The following is an 18776-nucleotide window of genomic DNA, read 5'->3' as shown; positions in this document are numbered from 1 at the left end:
TCAATGAATATTTTGGTCTGTGTACACCTGTGTAACCATCACCCAGCCTTCGTTATAGGACATTTTCATCCTCCCAGGAGGCTCCCTTGCACGCCTCCCCAAGGGTAACTGCTGTTCTGAGATCTCTCACCAATGATTAATTTTGCCTATTGTTGGGTTTCACATAATTGGAATCATACAGTATATAATCTTTTGTGTCTGGCTTCTGTCATTCAACATTATGACTGTGAATTTCATCTGTGTTGTTATGTATAGTTCTTTTTAAAATAGTATTTGCTATTTAATAATGAGAGTAGATAATCAATTTGTATACTACTCTCTAATTCACTCTTTGATCCTGAAGACACCTCTTGGATCGTGTGTTTATTGTTAGACCTCTTTTACAGATGTCAAAAGGGCTGCATGGAGACTTTAAGTATTGCCCCCAAGGTCACACCTCTGATAAATGATGACGTAGTACTAGTTCTGGTTTTCTGATGCACAGCATCATTCTCAATTCATCGTGAAGCCTGTGCCTTAACCTGTGTTATGAATGGTGAAAGAAGTAAAGGATGAGGGGAGGGAGGGGCCCCCAAACTGATCATATTTTGGTATTTTACTGTGTAGTATTTTGGTTACAGACTGACCAGTTAATTTAAAGGAGTTAACATTGAACCCAGCCAACTCGCCAGTACCTGTAAAGCATGAAATGGATGGGGGACGGAGAATAGAAAAAAAGGTAGCCAACTTGGCTCAGCAGCCAGCCAGATCCAGGCAACGCAGCTTATCAGAAAGCAGACCATCCTAGCATAGCTTGCAGTTGCATGCACATCATGTGTTTGCCCGGCGAGGCTGCTGTTTGCAGGCCGCTGAATGCGTCGTGGAAAATTTTTGCCAGAGTGGCATTATTGGGGCTTTTTGGTCTCTGAATGTGGGTGAGCCATCCCAGGCTCTGTTTGGTACAATGCTTTTGGGAAGGGAATGGTGTGAGTTCTCTTCCTTTTCTTAAGTGGTCCTTGTGACATAGCTGAAGTGTCCTTGCAGCATTGATATCTTATTAATGACCTCGGTTTTATTGTACATGCTGAGTTTCCATTGTTAAGAGATCAGATTTGAGATAAAGAGAAGCTGGGTTTCCTTTGCCTTCTGAAGAGGTTTGCTGATACCCTGTCTATTCTATATTGTCTTCAAGCAAGCAAAATCGTTGCTGATTTATATATGTGGGCAGTTATGTATGCATTTCCATAAACCCTCCTGGTCTGTAATTCTGGTTCAGGGTGTGGCCTCTACTACTGAGATTATAGGACCCAGGTTCTTAACAAATGGTAAAAAACACGGGCCTGATGGTCGGAAAGTTGCGATTAAAGTCTGGGGGTCTAGGAACCCCCAGTCCCAGGAAATCCAGAGTCCCATGACCTGGATCAGAACCTCGGAGAGCTCCAGGTACATGGCTGTTGGCAGCTATGCAGAGGCAGGAGTTGCTCTAGTTCCAAGCCAACCCTCCCCTGCAGGAAGGAGCTCTTCTATGTGGATGGATAATAAGGGACTTCAAAGATTTGGGCCTAATAGTATTGGGCTTTATAGGTAAGGTGATCTGTTACATCATTTAATTGTGGAGGGAAGCTAAGGTTTCCACTGGAGCCATAGGCTGAGTGGTTTTCAGTCTCCCTCCTATAGTCATGCCACTGATTCTTCTTAGGAAGTGAGATGTAGCAGGAGAGCTCTGCCTAGAAGGCTCAGAGTTTGGTCTCGTGGCCAGCTCTGCCCCTTGCTAGCTTTGTGGCCTTCATCTGGTCTTGCATCTTCTCTGACTGGGTCTCACTATTCTTGTATAAAAATGTATGTTTGGCAAAATCAGGTTGATTTTTTTTTTTTTTTCCCTGACAGTGTTGTTGTTAGGAACAAGTGAAAAAATAGCTGCTAAAGCACTTTAATTTATAAGCCTTTGCCAGTGTACAGTTGTATTATTGCTAGCATCATCACCTATTTTTAGAGCCTGTGGATAGGAGTCCATGACGCCAGGATTCTGTGAACATAAGGTGTTGTCCAAGCAGTGCACCACCCCCCAACTTATATTTGCATGGTAATTGATTCTGTGGGGTCAGCATGCATGTCAGATATTTTTAGCCAGAAGCAAGTACACAGGGACTTGTGGTTTGCTGTTCAATTTGAAAAGTGTTTGAATGAAAGCTTGTCCTGCGGTCTTTTGGAAGTAACTGGAGATTTCTGTAGGGACTGACAAGAACAGCAGACATTTGAGTGTCCATTATGTAGAGGCTGAACTGGGAGGGGAGAGATTGGAGGCAAGAAGACATGATTATAATCCAGGCAGGACTCTGGGAAAGAATGGTTAAGAGATGAGCTCTCGCCTGTAATCCCAGCATTTTGGGAGGCCAAGGTTGAGTAGATCACTTGAGGTCAGGAGCTTGAGACCAGTCTGGCCAACGTGACGAAACTCTGTGTCTACTAAAAAATACGAAAATTAGCTGGGCAAGGTGGCACGTGCCCGTAATCCTAGCTGTTTGGGAAGCTGAGACATGACAATTGCCTGAACCCGGGAAGTGGAGGTTGTAGTGAACTTTGATCACGTTGCTGTACTCCAGCCTGGGCAACAGAGTGAGACTGTCTCAAAAGAAAAAAAAAAAATGAGAGAGATGAGCTCTGAAGCTAGACAGGTTGAGTTCCAATTCTGGCTCCTACTTGTTTGACCTTGAGCAAGTTTGCTTAGCCCCCTGGGTCTTGGTGTGTGTGTGTGTGTCTGAGTAGGGCTATAGTGTAGATTAAATGTTGCAGTCTAGGTGAAGCTCTTAGAGCAGGGTTTGGCACATGGTAAGCACTCAAATGTTAGCTGCTATTCCTGTGGGGGTTTTCTGTTCCTTTTATTGTGGTAATGTAACATAAAATTTACCATTTTAGTTATTTTAAGTGTACAGTCAGTAGCATTAATTACATTAGAATATTGTGCAACCATCCGTACTATCTATGTCCAAAACATTTTCACTACTCCAAAGTGAACCCTTTAACTATCAAACAATAACTCCCCATTCTGCCTCTCCCAACCTTTCAGGTAACCTCTAATCTACTTTCTATCTCTATGAATTTGCCTATTCTAGATATTTCACGTAAGTGGAATCATACAGTGTTTGTCCCTTTGTGTCTGGTTTATTTCACTTAGCATAATGTTTTCTAGGTTCATCCATGTTGTAGCATGTATCAGAACTTTATTTCTTTTCGAGGCTGTATAATATTCCATTTTGTGGCTATAACCACATTGTGTTTATCCATTCATCTCTTAATGGACACTTGGGTTATTTCCTTCTTTTGGCTATTATGTATAAAGCTGCAGTAAACACTGGCATACAAGTTTGCCTTGGGGGCAAAGCTTTAAATTCTGCTGGAGTTCCTGCTTTCAATTCTTTTGAGTATATACCTAGAAGTGGAATTGCTGGATCACCTGGTAATTCTATATTTAACTTTCTAAGGAGCTGCCATACTGTTTTCCACAGGAGCTGCACTATTTTACATTGCCATTAGCAATATACAAAGATTCCAGTTTCTCCACATCATCAACACTTGTTTTCTTTTAAAATTCTAGCCATCCTAGTAGGTACAAAAGGGTATTTCATTGTGGTTTTCATTTGCATTTCCCTAATGACTAATGATGTTGAACGTCTTGTCACGTGCTCATTAGCCACTTGTATGTTTTCTTTGGAGAAATGTCTATTCAAGTCCTTTGCTTGGCATTTATGTTTTTTCCCCTTTATGTTTTTAAGATATTACAGGAGGATGAGAAAGAAACAGAGAGACTGAGAAAGTAGATGCAGCCAGACTGGGTGACTGCTTAGATAGGGGGATAATACTGAGTTTTCTACTCTGGGTAAGTGGGTGGATGATGGGGTACCAAACAAGACAGGCTGCCCTTTCCTGGGAGAAGGGGCAGGTTGGAGAGAAGGTATTGGCTTTGGATGGGGCTGCACTGAGCCTGGGTGTTATCCAGGTGGGGAGCCTATAGAATTAACTGCCACGGCCATGTGTCCGATTGGTTTCTGTGAAAAAAATGCAAGACATATTTTAGGTTTTGTCTCCTTCCTGCTTCCACCTAAAGAAGCAACTTAAGCAATTCAGTTATCATTCAGCTTCTCTATTTGGCAAATGTAAACAATCACTGGGGGAACAATGGAGTCTGGAATTTATGGGCCAGCCTCTCTCTTGGTGCCAGTTTCTCAGCCCTTCAGCACCTGCTCTTGATCAGACCAGTCCTTCCCAGCCAACTGCTCCCCATGTGCTGCTCCGAAGCATTGGGGAGTAAGGGTGAGCCTTCTTGAGAACCATGGCTTCTGAGGCTTTCTCCAGGGACCACCCCAGCCTCACAATGCTGGCACTGCTTCTCTCACCCTTCCCCGGCTGCATGCCATTAGCAGTTAGTGCTAAGTAGGCACTTGCTATGTCGTCCTCAACCCACTGACTTTCTCTGAATTACTCCTTGGCAAAGTTGGGTGTTATGCTCTGTTGTGTTACTGCATCACGTTGTGTCTAGGTGGGGAATTTGCGCGTGCACAGTCATACCCACACTGCGATGGAAAGTGAGGTTTGAGCAACTGTTTTTCCCCCAAAGAAGCAACCGGTGAGGAAATGAGCCCACTTGGTGACTTGTTGTCTTTACTTTCAGAGCCATAGCAGGCTGGCAGCCATCACCAAGTTAGCATCCTGTCATGTGGCTCAGGCGGGCAATGTTTGCAGATTGTCCCCTGATGCCATCTGCCTGTGAGGCTACAGGAACCCCCAGCAACTGCTGCTCTAGCAGGTGCTGGGGCTGCTGAGGTAGGTGTCCCTGTACATACATGCGAGCACACACAGCTTTGTGTGGTGTGCAGAGGTACCGGTGTTGGCCTCGGGCTGAGCTTCGCCTAGTTAGGCTTCTGGGACGCCAGTTGAAACGCTCAACGTAGCAAAGCGCCAGCCCCAGTTGTTGGTTTCCGGTGGGGCCCTGGTAAGGGAGGAAGAGAGGGGTGAGGCTGCTGTGAACAGAGCCAGCAACTGGGGAATTGGATATGGTAACTAACACACTCTTGCGTGTGCAGGAAGCTGCGGGGAGTGGCATTGTTTTGACAAACTTTTGTTGCTTTCTTTCTGCCTCTGCCCTCTGCTCTGGCCTAATCATGGCCCTCTACCTTATTTAGCATCTCTGTTCCTTCCAGAGGGGAGCCAATCCCCATTTCTTACCTCATGGGCTCTTTTTAAGGAACACATTCCTCATCTTTGAGCTCTTCCTGACATTCAGCCATGCTTTGGATCAGCCCCTAAGCTTTCACTTTTCCCCAAGTTACTGTGATTATGGATTCAGACAAGCCTAGAAACTCCTTGCTCCTTTGGGGGGAATTCCTGTATACAGACTTACACTTTGTGAGTCACTATTACCTTGGTCTATTAATGCTTTTGAAAACAATTATGTAAATTATTAAAGCAATTTGAAATAATTATATTAGCCATCAGATTTTAGACATCTAGATCTTAATGGAGCTTTGATTAAAAGTCCACCTAGAGCAGGGGTCAGCGAACTTTTTCTGTAAAGGGCCAGATATTTTAGACTTTGATCTCTGTTACAACTACTCAATTCCGCTGGTGTAGCATGAAAGCAGCCGTACAAAATACTTAAATGCCTGAGTATAGTTGTGTTCTAATGAAACTTTATTTACAAAAGTGAGTGGTGAGCTTTCATTTGCTGACCCCTGATCTAGAGTGATAAGCCGTCCTTATTTTTTTTCTTTGTTGAGAGTTGAAAAGGCAGAGGAACTTGATGACTATAAATGCATTAGAATCATCTTCTTTTGGGTTTAGTATCCTTGTGAGCACAATGGTAATTTGGGAATATGCTTCTTTGAATCTCTGTTGAGAAGAAGAGAAATCAGAAGCCTTTTTAAGGGGGTGAGTCTGCTTTGCCAAAGCTTGTCATTGTTTAACAAGAACAGGCTGTCACTTAGAGCTGTATGGTGGCTTTTATGTTTCACTCATTCTCTTTATAATCACATGGAATGGCCATAGTTACATAAGGTCGCCTCACCATACTGGGGCTTATTCCATTTTATAGGACCAGGTGCTTCTCTAATAAATGTAAGAAAACTACAAAAATACAGAAAATGGTGTTTTTAAAACATCATGTTATGCTAAGTTGGCATTGCTATAGTTCATTTCCAGAAAGATGAAGCTTAAGATAGTCCAAGAGGCATTCTAAAGTTTCAAACTATAATCTTGTTTTCCTTTTATCTGTCCTCACAGGAAATAAAGAAAGAGATGAAGAAAGACCCTCTCGCCAACAAAGCTCCAGAAAAGCCCCTGCACGAAGTGCCCAGTGGAAACTCTTTGCTGTCTTCTGAAACGATTTTAAGAACCAATAAGAGAGGTATGGAAAAGGAAAAAGAGGTCCCCTCCCTGCACACAAAAACTGGAAACTTCTGGTGAACTGTGTCAAACTTTATATTGCTGAAAAATTGAATAGAGTTTGTCCTTTTGGTTTTTGGTATATGTTTTGGAGAGACACACATACACACACACACTTGGCAAGTGACTGTATGTATAGTAACTGTAATAAAGGGAACTAATAAAAATATTTTTTGACAGTGGGAAAGTGGACTACATTTGTAAATGATGACTTTTCTGGGGCTTTAGATTTCACTTTCATATCTATTCTTATGGATGAAAGGTGAATTTAGAGAATGCTGTGGTGCAGGCCTGAGCAGTGTGTCTGACCATACTCTCCTTTTAATTTAAGGCAAACCTTATCAAGTTCTTTCTCCAACTGCTAGGCTCCGTAGCGCAGACCCTGCCTGTCTGAGTTTATGAGGCAGAATATGCAAAGATATAGCTAACACATCTGTCTGACCAGAAGACCTTTAACAATCTTGTTTTCTCTCTTTTGAGATCTCAAGGCAGATTTTCAGCTATCAGCTTGTTGGAGTTTTGTTTTTTCTCCCATCCCCTCTTGGTGATAATGGTTTGAAATAATGTGAGAGAGAATAGAAGACTGCGGAGACAACCTCACTCAATTTTATACTGTGGGCACCCTAGGGTCCCTCAGTTTTCCCCGACCTCGGACCAGCCAGGGCACATGCTGAGCATGCCTGTAGGTTAGTGCTCGGCTGCCAGCTTTTAGTGGGCTTATTACTTCCTTAAAGAGAAATAGAGAGCTGTTCAAAAGGAGGCACAGGAACTAGATTAGCAAAGGGTTCCATTAACCAGAAAAAAAGAAGGCAGGTTTACATAACCATGGGGAAAAAGAACAGCTAATCTTTCATAAAATTTAGACAGGATAAGAATTTGTCTAGTAAACTGCACATTGATCATAGCTTTGTGCCTCTCTTCCTTCCTGTCTCTTCCTCTACTGCCTCCAGCTGCCCTGGGTTACATTTCCCTTTTTGAATTATTCAGATCAGATATTGGCTGGAGGCCCACATTGGTTAGCAGCTATAGGATTTTCTTTCTTTTCTTATTTTGTTAAATTCATCCTACCAAAGCAGGGGATTTCCCATTTTAAGAATTAAGTGCCCTTTGCTGTAAAACTACAGTCTTGCCCAAAAGTGCCTCCTGCATTCTTGCAAATAAGCTCTCAAACTCCTGAGACCTGCATTCATTGGATTTGGTGAGCTAGAGTTCAGTCTTTCTGTATTTCCAAACCAATGAGAAGGAGCCCTCCCATTCCTCTGCCTGCCTCTTGGGTCTGCAGGCACGGCAATTGTACACACGTTGACCAGCGGCAAGGCCTCTTTGGCCAGCTCTGGTGTTTGTCAAGTCAATAAGAGATTTAAAGTAATTAATTAATTTAACAAGAGAAGGAATTAATTAAGGTAAGGAATTGAGGTAATTATTTGGATGAGTTTAGTAAAATTACCTGAGAACTTTAAATCAACGAAGGAATAGAATTTTTCAGATGATTATCTCTTCACCACTGAAAATCTGGCCTCTCAGTTCCCCTATGGAATTTTTCATTCACGAGAAATTGGAATGCAGAGGGAGGCTTAACTGCCTTACATTCCATTTTGAAAGCCTTCTGCCTTGGACCTGCAGCCTGGTTATGGCCAACCTTTCACTCTGAGGCATTTTATATATGGAATCTGCCGGTGATTGTGGGACCCGAGTACACGGAGGCATTCTCTAAATATGAAGTCCATAACAAATCATCTTCATTCTGTCCGAGGCTTCACCCTGACCTCCTGGGTCACCTGGGCCTCACATAAATTTCCAGCTGAAGGGAAGCATTGTGTACCAGGCCCAGGGCTGCCTCTGGCCCTCCCCCACCCATCAAGACTACCAGTATTCTGCTCCCCCTTATAATAAACAGCGGGGGTAGATTGATTGGCCTTGTCAGGCCAGATAAATAGTTCATTGTACTGAGCTCAAAAGCTACATTTTTTTCCCACCCAAAATCAATGAAAAAAACACTTTCCCCCCCCCTTAAAACAAGGATCAGAGGCTAAATCTGTGGGATGATTCTAGTTACTTGTAAACACTTCTGTCCAACTAATTTTTAAAGTTTTATGAGTTATCGTAAATGACTGAAGGGCCCTCCTCCCCCTTTACTTCCATCATCAAGCTTTGTCTGCAGCAGCCTTTCGGATGTTTTGGTCTATTACTGTTGTTGTGGCTATTAGGGAAGGATGTTGCTTTCAGGATTTATTAACAGCCTGCTTTGATTAGCTAATGTGGGATCTTAGAGGATGAGTTGAGCCCACCTTGTGATTCAGCCTTGGACCCTTGTAAGAATTTAACAGAATGAACACAAGTTCTCTTCCTTCAACTTGATCAAAGATGAGATGACTGTTTTCTTTATATGGACCTTATCATTTGATACATGCTTGAAGTTGGTTTAATAATGGAAGATTGATGTCTGTTTCTATCATGAGTCTGAAACTGAACCACTTCATTGGGTCCTGAACTTGAGATACTCCTAGCTGAAGAAGTTTGCCCAATTGCGTCCAGCTGTTTTTGCATCTTGTGACACGCCTCACTTGGCAGCAACTGCAAACAGGTAGTAGTCCCTCACATTGTGGGATGAGCTCACCCTCCTCAGACACCTGCATAAGGTCAGAAGACATCTTGGGTTTGAAGGAAGCGATTCATAACCTTGAGAAAAAGCCAGGGCTATGGAAACCTTAGTTTGGGGACTGATTAGTTTCAGTTTTCAGCTTTAACATTTGTAAATGTTTGCAGAATTGATTTAGGGAGGTACTGGAATGACTCCATGGGCTTTTCTTTCTTTCTTTTTTTTTTTGAAACAGGGTCTCACTCTGACACCCAGGCTGGAGTGCAGTGGCGTGATCATGGCTCACTGCAGCCTCGACCTCCCCAGGCTCAGGTGATCCTCCTACCTCAGCCTCCTGAGTAGCTGGGACTACAAGGCATGAGCTACCACACCTGGCTAATTTACTGATTTTTTGTAGAGCTGGGGTTTTGCCATGTTGCCTGGCTAGTCTTGAACGCCTGGGCTCAAGCAAGCCTCCTACCTCAGTCTCCCAGAGCGCTGGGATTACAGGTATAAGCCACCGTGACTGGCTGGCTTTTCATTTGAGAAGATGATGTGACTGGAATTGAGAGAGAGAAAGTAGGTCCTCCCAGCTGACTTGGCAGCCACTGACTATACATTCTCACATTAGAACCTTAGGGGTACTTGTGTCTGTGCCCACCTCTGGCCATTTCTGTGGTCCTTACCTGAGTCACAGTGAAAGAGCTTCCTGTTTAAAACAAGCCTTTCCTGAGGAATAAGAAGTCATTTTTCATTTAAACTTGCAGCATGGATGTTGTATGTTCTGAACTTATCCCAGACTCCAGTGTATTAATAAGTTACAGCCAGAAAATGTGAAAACTTTACTTGGAGACAAATGTCATTCTCTTGATGAACCAGACAGAAGAGAGTTGTCTGTTTTCTTCTAAGAATGATTTATTCTTTTGTTTCTTCTATCATTAAACCCATAAAAGAGAATGATGGGCCCTCCTAAATTGGAGCACTGATATATAGAGACTTTTTAAAAAAAGCATTCAAATGCCGCGATTGTGCCATTGTACTCCAGCCTGGACAACAAGAGTGAAACTCTGTCTCAAAAACAAAAACAAAAACAAAATCAGCAACGTTCAAATGTTGAATTTAGAAGAAAAATGGAATAAAATGGAAGTTTGAACAGTTAATAGCAAATATCCTAAATAGGTTCTTGAAAATGAACAGTGGATTTTTGTCCATTTGAATATAGATTTTTATCTACTTGAATTAAAAATGAAATAAAAAATCAAGCTGGACACAGTGGTCATGCCTGTAATCCCAGCACTCTGGGAGGCTGAGGTGGGAGGATTGCTTGAGCCCAGGAGCTCAAGACCAGCCTGGGCAACATAGCAAGACCCCATCTCTCGAAAAATAAAACAATTAGCTGGGTGTGGTGGCATGCACTTGTAGTCCTAGCTACTCAAGAGGCTGAGGTGGGAGAATCTCTTAAGCCCAGAAGGGAAGGTCAAGGCTGCAGTGAGCTGTGATAGCGCCCCTGCACTCCAGCCTAGGTGCCAGAGTGAGACCCTGTCTCAAAACAAAAAACACAAAAACGAAAAAAAAAAAAAAAAAAAGAAAAAATTATTTGATCCTTAGAAGGATTTCCTGGCTAACTTTATTCATGTGATCAGTTAAGTATCCAGGCTGCCATCAATACCCTGCTGGCCCGTGTGAGTACCAGGTTCCATCTCAGGGTTCTCGTTTACATTGTCAACAGTGCATGTGGAGAAGTGTATCTCAGCCTCCCTCTGAACATCTCCTGTTGCCTGGAATTTTGGACGTTGTTCCTTCCTCACTTTTTGGTAGACATTCATGAACATTCAATAGCACATGTTTTAGTGTATGCCTACTATGCACCTGGCCTTGTGCTTGGTACTGGGGCAGATAAAGACTGGAAAAACATCAGCCAGTCCTGCCTGCAAGTAACCTCAGTCTGTTGCATCCCTTGGGAAACGTTGAGAAAGTGCTGCACGTTTCTTATATCGTTGTGATGGCAAGGTGGGAATGTGTCTTATATTTACTTCTGTCATTCTGAATGTGAAGCCACTCCGTGGGTTTCTGGTTGGCTTTATATGTCCTTGTTTCTATTTCCAGTTTATCATGAATTCAGTGTTTGGTAAGTCTCTATTGTATTTTGCACATTTATTATTTTTTGCTATTATTATTATGCTCTCCTGATATAAAATGTATTTTATAGTCATCTTTTTAAGTCGCTCTGCTACTTTGGCATCTGCCTTCCCAAAGATAAACTGCTTTTACCATCTTTATTTAAGGTTTGTTATGCATTTGCATTTTACTGCCCCTTCCAGAGATTAATGCAGAAAGATCTGACGGTTTAAAAGATGTTATTTGTAACAGGTCTAGCTCTGATGCTACGAGGTGAGATCGTCTGTCTCATGAGATTCAAGTTAAGATGGGGGAGGGTTGCTCTCTGAATTGATATGTGGGTATGACTGATTGTAGAACATTGCTCTGTGGGTTCATTTCTGGTGTGTTTAATCCTTCAGACAGGTTCCATTCAAAAGTTTTCCTTAACAGAGGGATCAACGGCTGCTCTTCCTCTGGTGACACACTGTTGCTTTAAAAGTTAGTACAGAAGTTCTTCCACATTAACATGGGCCTCGTGTTTGCCACACGGAAGGGCTCTTCATTTTGGTCTGCTGCCTGTAGCTGTCAGAAGAATTTTGCTTAATGTTTACCTTTCTTCTCCTCATAGTTTCAGCGCTGGTCATTCCAATCCCTAAACAGATCTAAGTGACCGGCCATCCTTTTCCCCCTTCCCCTGAAGGGGAAACGTTTTTTCTAGCTTTTAGTGTGTGGGCCTGGAATGCTCCTCATGATGCCAAGGCGGTGGCATGGATCTTGATAGGCTGTGAGCTCTTTGGCAGAAATGAAACTGTAAACAAAGGATGGGAAAAAGTATGTCCTTAATAAAGAAAATGTCAACCTCTTTGGTTTGCCAGTGGTTTGTTAAGGTAAATGTGAGATCTGGGGGTTGGTTTGTAGAGATGAGACTTTGTTTCTTTCCAATTTTCTATTGGAGAAAGAAATGTGAATTCTCGCCAGTTAACTGGGAATCTGAAAATGTGGCATTTGGGGTTAGACTTTTCTTTGAGTTTCAAGATTGCCTGTTGATTTTACTTAAGAAGCTGGTGTTTATGGACAGATAGAATAAAAGTTAACAGAAGACATTACTGTTGTATAGAAGCTCTTGGCTGTCACCCGAGCTGGTCTTTCCCAGGGGAAATGAAAATCTGGCAACCTGGCAGTAAATGGGGATGGGTATGGTATATAGTCATTCAGTAATATATAACTCTGTGTGAATGTATCTGTATATGCATCTGTAGTCTTATTTTCCAGTGGGCCTTCATTCTCAAAAGCTCGAGAGTCAAGAGCCTTTAAAGAAGTCTTTTAAAGTAACTGATCCCTGGCTGCGTTTCTGTTAAGTTTTATTGGGACACTGCGTTGTTAGCACCAGCAATTAATGTTAGAGTGTGTGTTGCCCTTGTTCATGTTATTTTCTGAGCCTACTGAGCCTAGAGTGAGGGGTGGTTAAATGCATGGTAAGAACTACATAGAAGGGTATAGCGATCATGTTGCGATTATGTATGGGTCACTGATAAAATTGGTTTTTAGATTTTTTTTCTGTTATATTTAATCTCCTTTTCTATCTCTGTGTCTTCTGATTTCAAGACATTAACACTAATGAGTCTCCCATGGATTAGTCGTGGGTTTAAGACTCCCACCATACTCCTGCTGGTGTCCACCCAAATCCACCTAGAGGACAAGCCATGAAGTGGGTTTGTGGTGGTGGCTCCACCTGGTGGCTCTCCTAGGAAGCTCCTCTTTCTGCCCACCTTTTCTTTCTCCTTGGGAGAATCTTGATGGAGGATGCCTTTGATTCCTCTGACTCAGTGTTCATTATTTGTGCAATTCCATCCCAGACCCATGGCTTCTCACATTACTTATGGATTTTTTTTAGCCCCTTTGCTTTTTCATCTAAGAATTTCTCATTGAACTCATAGAATCTTCTGTTTCCTGATCCTTGTTCTATCTGTGATACCCCTACAGACCTGGATTATTGTTAATGAGGATTTAAAAAAAAGGACTCCCATAGGCATGACTCTAGGTATAGATATTAATTTGGACAAAATAAAGAATCACACTGAAATCCCTGTAGATATCTATGCCAAAGTCTCCTCCTTAATAGCTCCAAGTACCCTTAACTACTTCTTCACTTCTTGTTGAACCCATATTTCCTCAAAGGAGCAATATTTAATTACCAATGTTGGTTTCAATTGTCAGCAGATGGTGAAAGTAAAAAGCCAACTTACTTTGTTGGCTTCGTTATTGTTTCATTATTGTTTGTGAATTCTCTACAGGCAGCCCCTTCTTGCCAGGGCACAGACTGCCCCCCGCTTGGTATGTCACTGAGCATAAGTATTTTTTGATAAATAAAAATGTCTTTTATTTAATCTCATTATTTTTCAGTTTTTAGTTGATAATATTGCAGATGTGACTTATTTTAGCTGCATTATGGGTCAGTCTAGGAACTTAATCACCATTTATAACTTTGCTTCTATGGGAATAATGCATTCAGAGTTCCAAACTCTCTGCATAAGGCACATAGAAGTATTTTTTTTTTTTTTTTTTTTTGGAGGCAGAGTCTTGCTCTATCCCCTAGGCTGGAGTGCAGTGGCGTGTCTTGGCTCACTGCAACCTTCGCCTCCCGGGTTCAAGCCATTCTTCTGCCTCAGCCTCCTGAGTAGCTGGGATTACAGGCACCTGCCACCATACCCAGCTAATTTTTGTATTTTTAGTAGAGAGGGGGTTTTGCCATGTTAGTCAGGCTGGTCTCGAACTCCTGGCCTCAATTCATCTGCCCACCCTTGGCCTCCCAAAGTGCTGGGATTACAGGCGTGAGTCACTGCGCCTGGCCAAGTCTGACTTCTTTTTCTTTTTTTTGCATTGCTGACATGAATCCTTAAGTACCTTTGTAAAAGTCAGACTTCATATAATCGGTGCCCACTGAAGTTTGCTCATGTTGCAGAGGAGTTTATAATTCACACAGTATAGAATGCTGGAATTGTGCAAGCTCCACACAGTACACTGGGCTCTGAGGATAACTTTGGGTTCAATCACTTTGCACCATTGTATATAGTGCTTATTTTCACAAGGCCTGAGTTGGATCTTAGTGTGCCCAAGTTTGAGGCATGTCGTGAAAGTGGGTCCTATTGTATATTTCCATCTACTAGTGAGGAGACCTTGCACCAAGCGTGACATGCTCAGATAGAAACCAGCCCAGCATTTCCCAGTGTGTGTTGTATCGAATTATAGCCCTTCTGAGTATTCCACAAAGGAAGGGTGCGGGGAGAGAAAATTGCCTCTCTGGTCAAATTTCAGCTACAGCTGCAGCACTAACACTATCTTAGAGACTGACAAGCACATTAGCATAGTACAGGCTCTCAGATGGCCTATGGTAAGGAGACCTGCTAATCTTTGATCATGGAACTGCATGTTACTGAATACTAGTTAAGACTCCACTTTGGGATATGTCGGGCTTTAAGATACAGGACAAGGAGCTCTGTAAGCATCCTCATTTCTTGGGTCCTTGTATCTAAGAAGGAGGCTTAGACACATGAGAGGAAGTCCTAGTCTGGGCTTTGGCATGAAAAGCAGGCTGAGGACACCCAACCTAGCAACTGGTGAGGCCAGGATGTTCAGGTCTACCTGGGACTTGGATCACGATGGAACCTGCGATTCCAGAGGTGATTTTTATTATGACAACAGTCTCTACATAGTCAGCATAGTCTCATTGCCTTCTCTACTTGCCTTGATTGAAAGACAGAAGTCTTAGGTTTTCTTGATGCCATTAAAACACTGAACATTTATAAAGAAGAGCCTTGTTCTTTTCTCCCTATTAGTGAAACAGGCTGGCATTTGAGTTCAAGTAATAAATCCACATGTGGGGTTGTGAGGAAAAACCACATAGCCTGCCTTTTTAGAATTCTGGAATCACAGAGTTACAGAGGTTACACAGGGCCCCACTTATTGACATCCCAGGCGAATGGACATGGAGCCTCTGTCCAGGGAATTGGAAAGGACACTCCTCGGCTCTGGCCTTGGCTAAGCCCCACATGGGAGCCACCTTTCCAAAGGGAAGTTTTTCTGGGTAGGGAGCTGCTAGATTAATGAAAGGTAATTAGACCAGGTGTGATGACTCACGCCTGTAATCCCAACACTTTGGGAGGGCAAAGCTGGAGGATCTCTTAAGCCGGGAGTTCAAGACCAGCGAGATATAGTCTCTATAAAAAATACAAAAATTAGCTGGGCGTGGCAGTGTGTGCATGTAGTCCCAGCCACTTGGGAGGCTGAGGTGGGAGGATTGTCTGAGCCTCGAAAGTGAAGGTTGCAGTGACCTGAAATCGCACAACTGCACTCCAGCCTGGGTGACAGAGTGAGACCCTGTCTCAAAAAAAAAAAAAAAAAAAAAAAAATTAATTAGAGGTAGATGATATTTAGGTACTGGTTGCATTTGTTGCATTATATGGGGACAGCAGCTATATTCACTTGCAGTAAGCTCTGGAAAAGGGGCATTTTCTTCTAATTATATCTGTTGATCTGTCATCACAGCCTGCTCTCTCTGATGCCGTGTGCAGCCTCAGCTTAGTCTTTGGACTCTTGACTTTTTGTGCTTCTGAAGTCTTAAGACTGTTGTACCCAAACAATGAGGACATTTCATGGCCCACCTCCCTAACCCCTGGTTAGGCCAACAGCGGGCCCAGCTGCAGTGCCAGGTGGGCTGCCTTCATTGTTGCAACCAGGAAGGGAAAGAGAGGCCAGCCAGAAGCTTCCCCTGCATGTGCCTGTGCATGAAAAAGAGCATTTGAGGAGGAGGACTTGCCTGCTTGTCGCATTTGTGTTTCTCTGGAGACCTGAATAGGCTCAGTGGCAGCAGGACCTTGTCGCAGGGAGGATGGCTGTTGGGAGGCCCCAGACCACTGCTGCTGCACCTCCACAGCTTCTGCAGCACTTTAGACAAGTGCAGATTCCCGCTGTGTTTCCAAGTTTCCCATCTGTAAAACAAGGAAATGCTCTTGTTAATTCCCTCAGGGCAATTGTGAAGATTAAAAATGAGTAAAGAAAATAGGTTTTGGGATAGGGAGGCAATAGAGTGAAGTGGGGTAGGGTGTCATTCACTGAATACAGTAGTAATTGCTATTAAAAGTAGTAAACTACTAGTAAAACCCCAGAGCATTGGGAAGAAATTAGGGATTTATGGAAAATAATAAAAAGTGTTTTCATGAAGCAACCTGTGATCACATGCGTTTGGAACCTTCTCCAGGATGGACCATATGCTAGGCTGTAAAAGAAGTCTCAGTAAATTTAAAAGGATTAAAATCATACAAAGTATGTTCTCCAATCACAATGGAATTAAATTAGAAATCAACAATAGAAGGAAATTGGGGAAATTCACAAATACATAGAAATTAAGCAGTATGCTCCTAAATAACCAATGGGCCAAAGAAGAATTCACAAGGGAAATTTTAAAATACTTTGAAATTAACGAAAATGAAAACATGACATACAAAAATGTACTGCATGTGGCTAAAGCAGTGTTTCAAGTGAAACTGACAGCTGCAAATGCCTATATACAAAAAGAAAACAGATCTCAAATTAATAGCCTTTCTACTTTAAGAAACTAGAAAAGAAGAGCAAACTAAAAGCAAGCACAAAGAAGGAAACGATAAAGGTTACAGTGGAAATAAATGAAATAGAGAATCGAAAAACTATAGAAAATCAATGTAACAAGTAGTTGATCCTTAGAAATGATCAACAAAATTGATAAACCTTATCTACACTGATCAAGAAAAAAGGAGAGAAGATTTAAGTTACTATATGAGGAATTAAAGAGCAAACATCACTACCAATCTTAAGAGAAATTAAAAGGATTGTAAGGGAATAGTATGAACAACTCACCCACTGCTGGTGGAAATGTGAAATGGTATAGCCATTTTGAAAAACAGTCACCCATTATGACCCAGTATTCCAGACCCTAGAAAAATGAAAACATATATGTCCACACATAACTGTACATGAATGTTCATAGCAGCATTATTCATAATAACCAAACAGTGGCAACAACCCATATGTCCACCAGTGGATGAATGGCTGAACAAAATGTGGTCTATTCACAAAATGGAATATCATTAAGAAGGAATGAAGTCCTCATTCATGGATGAACCTTGAAAACATTATGCTAAGTGAAAGAAGCCAGTCACAAAAGACCACATATTGGATGATTCCATTGATATGACCGTGCAGAATAAGCAAATCCCTAGAGATAGAAAGCAGATTCGTGTTTGCCTAAACTGAAGGTGGGAATGGAAAGTGATTTTTGATGGGCGTGAAGTTTCTTTTTGGGGTGATAGAAATGTTCTAAAATTGCACTGCTGTCATGGCTGTACAATCTTGCAGATACATAAAACCATTTAATTGTACACTTGAAATGGGTGAATTTTGTGGTATGTAAATTATATCTAAATAAAGCTATTAAAAAATACAACACAAATGGGGGTTAAAATGCTATGTTTGTCTGTCTGCCTCTTTCTCTCTTATGTCCCCTACTACTAACCCCCTTCCCACAGCTGAGGAACAAGATGTGTCATTCCATTTATTCAAGTGCTTAAAATTATATATTTCTCAGCGAAGCTTTATATTTTTCTTTATTCAATCAGTTGCCTAGGAGATAGTGGGTCTGAGGGATCAAAAAGACACTGTTTTGCTAAGGGTGACCTAAATATTAGATAATCGATTTGAGAAGGGTAGAGAACTGGCTGTGGCATCCTATTGTTCATTTCTTGAAAAAAAAAAAAAGAGATTCTCTGTAAATCAAAAGCCAAACCTCTTATATTCTAAATTCTGTGCTTTGTAGAAAGAGCCTCTGCTAGAAAGGAAAGAATCCATTTATGTTTCCAATTTGTCTTGCCGTTGTCAGTAACTCTGCATTGGCTATTTTTGCTCATAAATCTTATTCACAGCTCTGATGATTTCTTTAGGAAAAATTTCTTAGATGTGAAATTACTGGACAAAAGCGTGTGTATATTTTGTGGGACTTGGATTCATTATCAAATTGATTTCCTGAAAGCTTGCACTGATCTGTCTCACTACTGAAGTGGGGAGAGTGCTGCTTAGTGTTCTAAGCTTGAATTGCTCAGATTAATCGAGTGCTTGAACATTTTTTCTTCCATCATTTGTTAATAATCTTTGCCCTTTATATTGAGATCCTTTTTTTTTTTTTTACTGGTTAGTGTACTTACTATTCCTTTGTCATTCATGGCAAATTTTGCTTCCCAATTTGTTTGCTTTAAGTTTTGTTTACGATTGATTTTGATGCACAGAAGTAGTAAATTTTTACGTAGATTAGTATATTGATGCTTTCTTTTGTGATTTCTCTGAATAAATTATCACCTAGCTTATCTCCTTTTTTTATACTGGCTTCATTTTTTACTTCAAAATTTTAATCTGTATTGAATTTTGATGTGTAGTATGAGGTTAGTATACAAATTGTTTTTTATTTTGAAATAGCCACTTTTCCAGGACCATTTATTGAATAGCCCTTCCCAGTGATTTAATGATACCTTATTTATCATGTAATATTAATATATATATGAAAATCTTTGAGCTTTCTATACCATTAATTTGTCTTACCATTCTTAATATGGTTAACTATTATGGCTTTATAATATATTTTAATATATTGTATGGC

The 18776-nt window shown here is 41.6% G+C and overlaps 1 protein-coding gene across 11 annotated transcripts in view; it reads left to right on the top strand.

Annotated features, from left to right (window-relative positions):
- Positions 1-18776, top strand: part of SH3KBP1 (SH3 domain containing kinase binding protein 1) — a 361405-nt gene that overhangs the window by 135090 nt on the left and 207539 nt on the right. For all 11 annotated transcript variants that reach the window (XM_077989618.1, XM_015127045.3, XM_015127044.3 and 8 more), the window contains one exon: positions 6256-6379. In XM_077989618.1, the coding sequence (XP_077845744.1) occupies positions 6256-6379 (124 nt within the window). The remainder of the gene's footprint in view (positions 1-6255; positions 6380-18776) is intronic.

Source organism: Macaca mulatta, chromosome X (genome assembly GCF_049350105.2).
Source record: "Macaca mulatta isolate MMU2019108-1 chromosome X, T2T-MMU8v2.0, whole genome shotgun sequence".
Lineage (NCBI taxonomy): Eukaryota > Metazoa > Chordata > Mammalia > Primates > Cercopithecidae > Macaca > Macaca mulatta.
This window is presented reverse-complemented; position numbering and strand designations above follow the sequence as displayed.